The sequence below is a fragment of the Rhagoletis pomonella genome, unplaced genomic scaffold (assembly GCF_013731165.1).
Source record: "Rhagoletis pomonella isolate Grant_MI unplaced genomic scaffold, Rhpom_1.0 Rhpom_scaffold_00001, whole genome shotgun sequence".
In the NCBI taxonomy this organism is placed as follows: Eukaryota; Metazoa; Arthropoda; class Insecta; order Diptera; family Tephritidae; genus Rhagoletis; species Rhagoletis pomonella.
The window spans coordinates 77,840,110-77,849,670 of NW_023458555.1; the positions used below are offsets into that span (position 1 = coordinate 77,840,110).

Consider the following 9,561-nt stretch of genomic DNA (forward strand, 5'->3'; position numbering starts at 1 on the left):
GGTATAATTCTGGAGTGCAAAAATAAAGACACATGTGAGCAAGTGCATCAAAAATTAAAGGAAACTATAGGAACTGAATACGAAGCTGAAAGAACTAATGGAAAAAAATGAAATAAACAAGATTTTAAAAGTAGTTGGGCTAACTGAAAAATTAGGTAACGACCGCATTATTGAATGTTTAACGAAGCAAAATGATGAATGTTTTATGCTTTTATTTTTTTTAAGGCAAAAGTAAAAGTTAAGGTTTGAATTTTATTTTTTGAGCAGAAAATAATCGGTAATTGGTGCCTTTTCTTTTTCAGGCAAAAATAAAAGCCAAAGTTACAAATCAAGTATCCCCGAGTTGTGTATGTTCGAATGTAATAGTTTTGAAGCTCCTGTCTGAATTCTAATAACCCCCTAATACCCAAATTCCAGGGTTAGATCGAATCTATGTAAATATGTATGTACTATGTATAAATACAATACATGACTGTTAACGGCATCAGATCTGCACCGATTATTCAATTTTCAAATCTGAGATGCCAAACTAAAGGGCTTGGTCTCTAGATGAACAGAAAGGTATGCCCTTTTTGAATAGGGTTGCCAACTTTTTTAAATTATAAAATCTGCAGCGTCGGTTGTATAAAACGAATTAGGTGTCAAATGAAAGGGCAGGGTCTCTTGATTGGCAAGGTTTAATTTTTTTGAATAGGGTTGCCACCTGCTTAAAAAATCATAAGACTTACACTTTGTTGGCGCTATCTTAAAAAATGAGGTGCCATATAAATAGATTCTATAGATCTCCAAGGAACAACGTCTTATTTTTTGAAAAGGGCTGCGAACTGTTAAAAATTAAAAATGTTTTGTGCAGAGCATCAGACTTCCACCATTCTCTCGAGTGTCAAAATAAGGTGTTAAATGGAGGGATTGACCTACAGACGTGCTTTGTTTTTTTTTAAAGGGCTGCCGCCTCATTAAAACTGCATTGTTTGAAATATGATAGTCAGTAAAATATCACAATATGGGCATCAACCGAAAGTGGTTATAAATTAATCTGTGGGATTTTTAGTAGAGTTGCCACTTATTAAACAAATTTATAACTATGAATGGTAAATAATTTATTAAGGGCGTTCGATATTGCTGTCAAACGAAAGCTAGTTAAGAGGGTTTTTTGTGTAAACGTATTCGAATTTTTGTTGGAAGCCCACTTTGTAAAATTTTAATTAATTAGAATATTTCAATCAACAAATTGTTAACCAGATGACAACCCTCGAAAGTTCGCCTACATTTACACAATAGACGTTTTAACTAGCTGTCGTTTGATACCAATATCGAATGTCTTTAATACGTTACTTACCGTTCATAGTTAAATATTTTTTTAATAGGTGGCAAATCTTAAAAGCACGAACATATTAATTCAGTCTCCAAACCCTTTCTCTTGATGCCCATATTGCGCTATTTTACTGAGTATCATATTTCAAACAATAATGTTGCAAACCTTAAAAAAAATGTAACCCAAAGCACGTCCTAAGTTAATCCCTTTCATTTGGCATCTCATTTAAAAATAGAGAGAACGTTGTAAATCTGTTGCTCTGCACAAAAAAAAATGACTAGAACAGGTGGCAATCCTTTTAAAAAAAATTAAGACATTTTTCCTTGCAGATCTATAGACCAAGGCCTTTTATATGGCACATCATATCTATACTAATTATATAAAGAGAAGTCCCTTTTTTTTTGTAACAGGTAATCTCGCGAACGGCTGGTCCGATTTTCATGAAATTTTGTACACAAATAGCTTTCGGTAACCACCATGGGGGTAGGTGGACCAGGGACCGGTCTATTCGAAAAAATCGTATTATAGTCCGGTTTGCTTAAAATTTAGTACGTAAGTAGCTTTTTAGCATATATTAGCATATATGACCCTTTTTTCCGCGAAGTGGTCCAGGGACCGATCTATTCGAAAAAATCGAATTTACGGTCCGATTTGCTTAAAATTCGGTGCGCAGGTAGCTTTTTAGCATGTATTAGCATATGTGATAAATTTTTTTCGAGAAGTGGACCAGGGACCGATCTATTCCAAAAAATCGTATTTATGGTCCGATTTGCTTAAAATTGGGTACATAAGTAGTTATTTAGCATATATTAGGATATATGGTCAATTTTTTCCGAGAAGTGGACCAGAGACTGATCTATTCGAAAAAATCGTATTTACGGTCCTATTTGCTTAAAATTCGGTACGTAGGTAGCTTTTTAGCATATATTAGCATATATGATCCATTTTGTCCGAGAAGTGGACCAGGGACCGATCTGTTCGAAGAAATCGTACTTATGGTCCGATTTGCTTAAAATTCGGTACGTAGGTAGCTTTTTGTCTGGATAAGCTTATAGATTCCTGTTTTCCAATTTTCATGAAATTTCGAATATAAATAGTTTTAAGTAACGACCATATCAAGGGGCGAATTCGTCACTAGGCAAGATTTTTTTGCGCCAATCAGAAACAACGGATACTGTCAAAATATAATTATAATATATAATATATCTCAACTAATATATATTTAGAAAGCCGTTTGTTAGTTTTCGCAAGGCTCGAGAGCGGCTGAACCGATTTTTTTGAAACTGCCACCTGCCGCACGTGTCCCAAGGATGGGTTTAGGCTGAAAAAAAAATCTATATGTAAAGGGGGCGTGGCACTTCCCATACAAACCGAATTTCTCATGCTACATATCTCTGAAAGTGTTCATGGTAGAGTTTTGGAAATTGGTATGGAGATATACGAAATCAATTGCATACCCTTGGAGAAAAATTTTAGCCATTGTAAAAAGGGGTGTGACATCTCCCATACAAACCGAATTTTTCATACTGCTTATCTCTGGAAATTTTTTGGTAGAGTTCTAGAGTTTTGTATGGAGATGTACGAAATAAATCGCATACTCTTGGAGAAAAATTGGAACTATTGGAAAAAGGAGCGTGGCATCTTCCATACAAACCGAATTTTTCATACTGCCTATCTTTGGAAGTGTTCATGGTAGAGTTCTGGAACTTGGTATGGAGATATACGAAATCAATCGCATACTCCCATATAAATCGAATTTTTATACTGCATATCTCTGAAAGTATTCATGGTACAGTACTGGAACTTCGTATGGAGATATGTACATATATAGTTGAAATCAAGCCCATACTCATGGAGAAAATTCGGGCTATTTGAAAAGGGGTGTGAGGCCTACAAACGTACCGACCTTTAGCTATCTTTGAATGAATTTTTTTATTCTTCTGTAGGTGTGTTTGTTTGTTAAATCCTCCTAAATGGTTGAACGGATTTAAACGAAACTTTTTGTGTATTTGAGTGGGTCTCTGGATGGTTTAGTTTCACAATTTAATCCGACAGTTGGCGCTGTAGTTGAGTTATTACTAAAAATCTTATTTATGATCCGATTTGGCTAATGTTTTAAATATGTATGCAATACTATTGCAAAAACGTGCTGCCAAGTGGTGCTGAAGTCGAGCTATTACTAAAAATAGCCAAGTGAGAAAAGGGGCCGTGAAGGTCAAATTAAATCGACCTGTTGCAGCATTGAGTATATCGAACGCTCCTGCGTTGCAATTGGCCCAATGGATGTGATTTTCCAATATTATTATGCGTTCAAACTTTTAAGGTATTTCGTCTGAAATAAGTATATGTATATTGCATTTCTGTAGAACAATGATTCGCACCCATTTTGAAACTGCCACCTACTATACTGTAAAGTTTCTAACATTCACTATAGAACCGGGTCATTGTTGTAACCAGGGAGTGAAGAGGAAAAAATTTATTTCGCTTTGCTAATAACCGTGCTATGAAATGCCGCACAACTGGAGAATTTCAAGAACGGATATAACACTTTCCTTAGGTTATTTAAAGCGGCAAATGACCACCAAACCTTAATCTTAGCAGACTAATGTGCCAATGAAAATCGTAAACGTGAATTGTTGGTGAAAATGTTGGACCAAAAAGTTTCAATAAAATATATTAAAATTTTGGGCGGGACGAAGTTCGCCGGGTCTGCTAGTCATTTTATAAAATTGCGCGAACGGTGTAAGTCTTATGATTTTTTAAGCAAGTGGCAACCCTATTCAAAGAAGTTAAACCGTCTTGCACATCTACAGGCCCAGTCCTTTCATCTGACACTTTAATACCACGAACCGTGCAGGTTTTATAATTATAAAAGCGTGGCAACCCTTTTCAAAAAAGTCAAACCTTGTTGTACATTTAGAGGCCAAAACCTTTAATTTTGAACCTCAGTTTTGAAAATCGAATAATCGGTGCAGATCTGACGCCGTTTGTATGAGAAATATTATTGCCTATCATTATAAATAGTTTAAAGGTCACTAAGAGATCGCGACCTGTCGATTTAGGTAAAAAATACGATTTTGTAGATTTATGAGTTTGTGAATGACTAATTTTAATTCGATTTTAAAGATCGAATATAATCGGATAAATGGTATATAATAATCTATTGTTGGACTTGGCTTGTTGAGATTTTTTATCGGATAAAATAAAAAAAGCATATTTCTCTTAATTTTTTAAAATTTGACATTTTTAAATTAAGACATTTTTCCTTGCATATCTATAGACCAAGCCCTTTTATATGGCATTTCATATCATTTTATAAAATTGCGCGCACGGTGTAAGTCTTATGATTTTTTAAGCAAGTGGCAACCCTATTCAAAGAAGTTAAACCTTCTTGCACATCTAGAGGCCCAGTCCTTTCATCTGACACCTAATTTTTTTTAATACAACGAACAGTGCTGGTTTTATAATTATAAAAGCGTGGCAACCCTTTTCAAAAATGTCAAACCTTGTTGTACATTTAGAGGCCAAAACCTTTAATTTTTAACCTCAGTTTTGAAAATCGAATAATCGGTGCAGATCTGACGCCGTTAACCAGAAATGTCTTGATGTATTGTATGTATACAAATTTCCACACACTACCCCTAATTTTATTCGTTTGTATGAGAAATATTATTGCCTATTATTATAAATAGTTTAAAGGTCATTTAGAGGCCGCGACCTATCGATTTCGGTAAAAAATACGATTTTGTAGATTTATGAGTTTGTGAATATTTCCCTTATTTTTTTAAATTTTGCCCATCTATAATTTCCATAATTTCAAAATATGTAGTACTGTCTAAAATTAAATCTATTTTTAAATACACTGATAGCTCACTTATTGCGATCGCAAAAAATTGTCGAAGTTAGGCGACTTTTCTTAAATACAGTATTGAATTTACATTGTGTATGTACCGGACTTTCAGATTTTTTGCGCAGTGTGGCTAAGGAATTCATCAATATTTATTCAAAATTGATATATATAAATATATATATAAATATATAAATATATATATAAATATATAAATATATATATATATATATATAAATAGTATAGTTTCGTCCGCTTTCAAAAATATTCAAGGCAGAACTTAAGGAGGCTAAGCACAATTTGTATACCAAATTTGGTCGAGATCGGTCAATAAGTTTTTGAGATACAAATATATCATATAGGTGGGTGGTGCCACTCCCATTTTCCTAAAATTTTTGTTAAAACCGCTTTTTTGCTAAAGAGCAATTGTACATATAAATTTTGAATTATTTTACCTGATAAAAAATCCCATAAAACCAAGTCGGACAATAGATTATTATTTACCATTGTAAAGGCCTATATATCATATTTTCAGTTTATATTTGATCTTTGAAATCAAATCAAAAATTGTCATTCAAAAACTCATAAATATACAAAATCGTATTTTATGACCTAAATCAATATATGCAATAATATATCTCATAAAAACAAATAAAATTAGGGGTAGGGTCTTGAAATTTCGAAAAAAAAGCATTTTCGACGGGCATCCTAATACATATGTACATTAGACTGCATCAAAAAAAAAAGTTGCGGGTTTTCCGCCGGGATTACAAAACCTATTATATTCTAAGATGTCCACCAAAATATTTCGGAAAATTATTAAGCTTTAAGCGAGCTGGACCGATTTGAAAATACCTCCAAACATGGAGTTTTTTATGAATAAAAATAATTTTTTTAAGAACTTTTTGAAAAAAGTCTCCTCAGATGACAAAACAGATTAGTCTTAAAAAATCTGTATAAAAATATTTAAAGATATTTTCAGCGGAATCGTAATAATGAATTTTTTGATGCTGTTTTTTTACTTTTTTCAAAGATTGATTTACGAAAAACTTAAATAACTGGGCCAAAACTATTCTGTTTTATCTCCGTAAAAAGGTATTTTCCCAATATTTTTATTTATGCGGAAAAAAAGTCATTCGTGTCCCAAATTTTGTTTTTTCAAATACCAACCCATCTTAATTAAACTTTGAGAGATGTTCGTTCATCCTACCGTTCTCTTTCATCCTTTGAATGAGCTTATTAGCACAGAAATAGAATGGGAGAGAAAATACCTTTCCAATGATACCTCACAAGTCTAAATCGGAAGAGCTTCTTCTCTTCTTCTTCTTTTTTGGCGCTGTAACCGCCTAAGCGATTTTGGCCGAGTTCAGCAAAGCACGCCAGTCGTTTCTCCTCTGTGCCAACTGACGCCAATTGGAAACGCCAAGTGAAGCCAAGTCCTTCTCCACCTGATCTTTCCATCGCAGTGGGGGCCTCCCTCTTCCTCTGCTACCACCAGCGGGTTCCGAGTTGAATACTTTCAGAGCTGGAGCGTCGGTGTCCATTCGAACGACATGACCAAGCCAGCTGAGCCGCTGTATTTTAATTCGCTGCACTATGTCCATATCGTTGTAAAGCTCATACAGCGCATCGTTCCATCGTCTGCGGTACTCGCCGTCGCCAACGCGTAAAGGACCGTAAATCTTCCGCAAAATCTTTCTCTCAAACACCCCAAGAGCCGCCTCATCGGATGTTGTCATTGTCCATGCTTCTGCGCCATATACCAGCACGGGCATGATGAGTGACTTATAGAGCGTGGTTTTCGTACGTCGAGAGAGGACTTTACTCCTGAATTGCCTACTCAGTCCAAAGTAGCACTTGTTGGCAAGAGTGATTCTACGTTGGATTTCAATGCTGACATTATTATCGGTGTTAATGCTGGTTCCCAAGTAAACGAAATTCTCTACTTTCTCGAAATTGTAACTGTCAACAGTGACGTGGGTGGCAAGGCGCGAATGTGCTGACTGTTTGTTTGATGACAGGAGATACTTCGTCTTGTCCTCGTTTACCACCAGACCCATTCGCTTTGCTTCCCTATCCAACTTGGAAAAGGCAGAACAGACTTCGCGGTTTTTGTTACCGATGATGTCGATGTCATCGGCATAAGCCAGCAATTGCACGCTCTTGTAGTAAATTGTTCCTGAGCGGTTCAGTTCTGCAGCTCTTATTATCTTCTCCAACATCAGATTAAAGAAGTCACATGAAAGGGAGTCGCCCTGTCTGAAACCCCGTTTTGTGGCGAACGGCTCGGAGAGGTCTTTTCCAATTCTGACGGAGCTGGTGGTATTGCTCAACGTCATTTTACACAGCCGTATGAGTTTTGAGGGGATGCCAAATTCAGACATAGCGGCGTATAGGCAACTCCTTTTAGTGCTGTCAAAAGCGGCTTTAAAGTCGACAAATAGGTGGTGAGTGTCGATCCTTTTCTCGCGGGTCTTTTCCAAGATTTGGCGTATTGTGAATACCTGGTCTATGGTGGATTTGCCAGGTCTAAAGCCACAGTGATAAGGCCCAATCAGTTAATTGACGGTGGGCTTCAGTCTTTCACACAATACGCTCGATAAGACCTTGTAACCTATGCTTAGAAGGCTGATCCCGCGGTAGTTGGCGCGAATGGCGGGGTCACCTTTCTTGTGGATTGGGCAGAGCACACTTAAATTCCAGTCGTCGGGCATGCGTTCATCTGACCATATTCTGCACAAGAGTTGATGCATGCACCTTATCAACTCCTCGCCGCCGTACTTGAATAGCTCAGCTGGCAGGCTGTCAGCTCCAGCGGCTTTGTTGTTTTTCAGCCGCGTTATTGCTATACGTACCTCGTCATAGTCAGGTGGTGGAACGTCGACTCCGTCATCATCGACTGCGGGCTCGGGTTCTTCTTCTCCACAACTTTCTGTGCTGCTGCCATTTAGTAGGGCGGAAAAGTGTTCCCTCCATAATTTAAGTACGCTCTGGACATCAGTTACTAGGTCGCCATTATTGTTCTTACAGGAGTGCGCCCCGGTCTTTAAACCTTCCGTAAGTCGCCTAACTCTCTGGTAAAATTTTCGGGCATTCCTCCTGTCGGCCAGCATTTCAAGCTCTTCGCACTCACGTATTTCTGCCTCTCTCTTCTTGTTGCGGCAAATACGTCTCGCTTCCCTCTTCAGATCCCTATAGCGGTCCCACATAGCGCGCGTTGCGCCCGATCGCAGCGTGGCCCTGTAGGTGGCAGCTTCCTGACACTCCTCATCGTACCAGTTGTTCTTTCGGGCTCGCTGAAATCCGACTACTTCTTCGGCGGCGGTACTTAATGAGCGGGAAATGTGGTTCCACTGCTCGCATATGTCGGTTTGTTGAAGAGTGCTCTCTGAGAGCAGGTGTGAGAGTCGAGTAGCGAAAGCGCTGGCTGTCTGTTGTGATTGCAGCTTTTCGACGTTAAGCTTTCCTTGCATATTTGGGCGCACATTTTTTGCTGCACAGAGGCGGGTGTATCTTGGCTGCAACAAGATAGTGGTCCGAGTCGATGTTTGGGCCTCGGAGTGTGCGTACGTCTAAAACACTGGAAGCGTGCCTTCCGTCTATCACAACATGAACGATTTGGTTTCTCGTTTTTCGATCCGGAGACAGCCAGGTAGCTTGATGGATCTTTTTATGCTTGAACCTAGTACTGCATACTACCATGTTTCGGGCCCCGGCGAAGTCGATCAGCCTCAATCCGTTGTCGGACGTTTCGTCGTGGAGGCTGATTTTTCCGACGGTGGTTCCAAAGATCCCTTCTTTGCCCACCCTGGCATTGAAGTCGCCAAGCACGATTTTGATATCATGACGGGGGCAGCGCTCGTACGTGCGCTCCAAGCGCTCATAGAAGAGATCCTTGGATGCCTCATCCTTCTCTTCCGTCGGGGCATGGGCGCAGATGAGCGAGATGTTGAAGAATCTCGCTTTGATGCGGATTGTGGCTAGACGCTCGTCCACCGGGGTCCCACCACAAATCCAACTCCGAATTTGCGCTCCTTTACATGGCAGCTGTAGTAGACGTCGCAAGGCCCCAGACATTGTTTGCCTTGCCCCGTCCAACGCATTTCTTGGATGGCGGTGATGTCAGCTTTTGTCCTTACGAGGACATCAACCAGCCGGGCAGAGGCACCTTCCCCATTAAGGGTCCGGACATTCCAGGTGCATGCCCCAAATCGTAGTCCTTTAAACATTTGCCGTGGTCGTCATCATAAGGGGGGGTCTCATCCGAGGCTTTGCCTTGCTTCTTCACTGGAAGTGGTTTTTACGTGGCGGGTCCCAAGCCCAGCGCACAACCCATTGCTGGGACGGGGGTAGTTTCGCAACCAAATACACGTTTATATAGCGAGCCGCTTGCTCCAAG

General features: G+C 38.9%; 1 protein-coding gene across 1 annotated transcript in view; it reads left to right on the forward strand.

Annotated features, from left to right (window-relative positions):
• The first annotated feature begins 15 nt into the window (after positions 1–15).
• Positions 16–9,561, forward strand: part of LOC118733420 (probable cytochrome P450 313a4) — a 76,984-nt gene continuing 67,438 nt past the window's right edge. Inside the window, exon 1 of the mRNA XM_036462801.1 lies at positions 16–155. Within this exon, the coding sequence (XP_036318694.1) occupies positions 98–155 (58 nt within the window). The 5' untranslated portion in view covers positions 16–97. The remainder of the gene's footprint in view (positions 156–9,561) is intronic.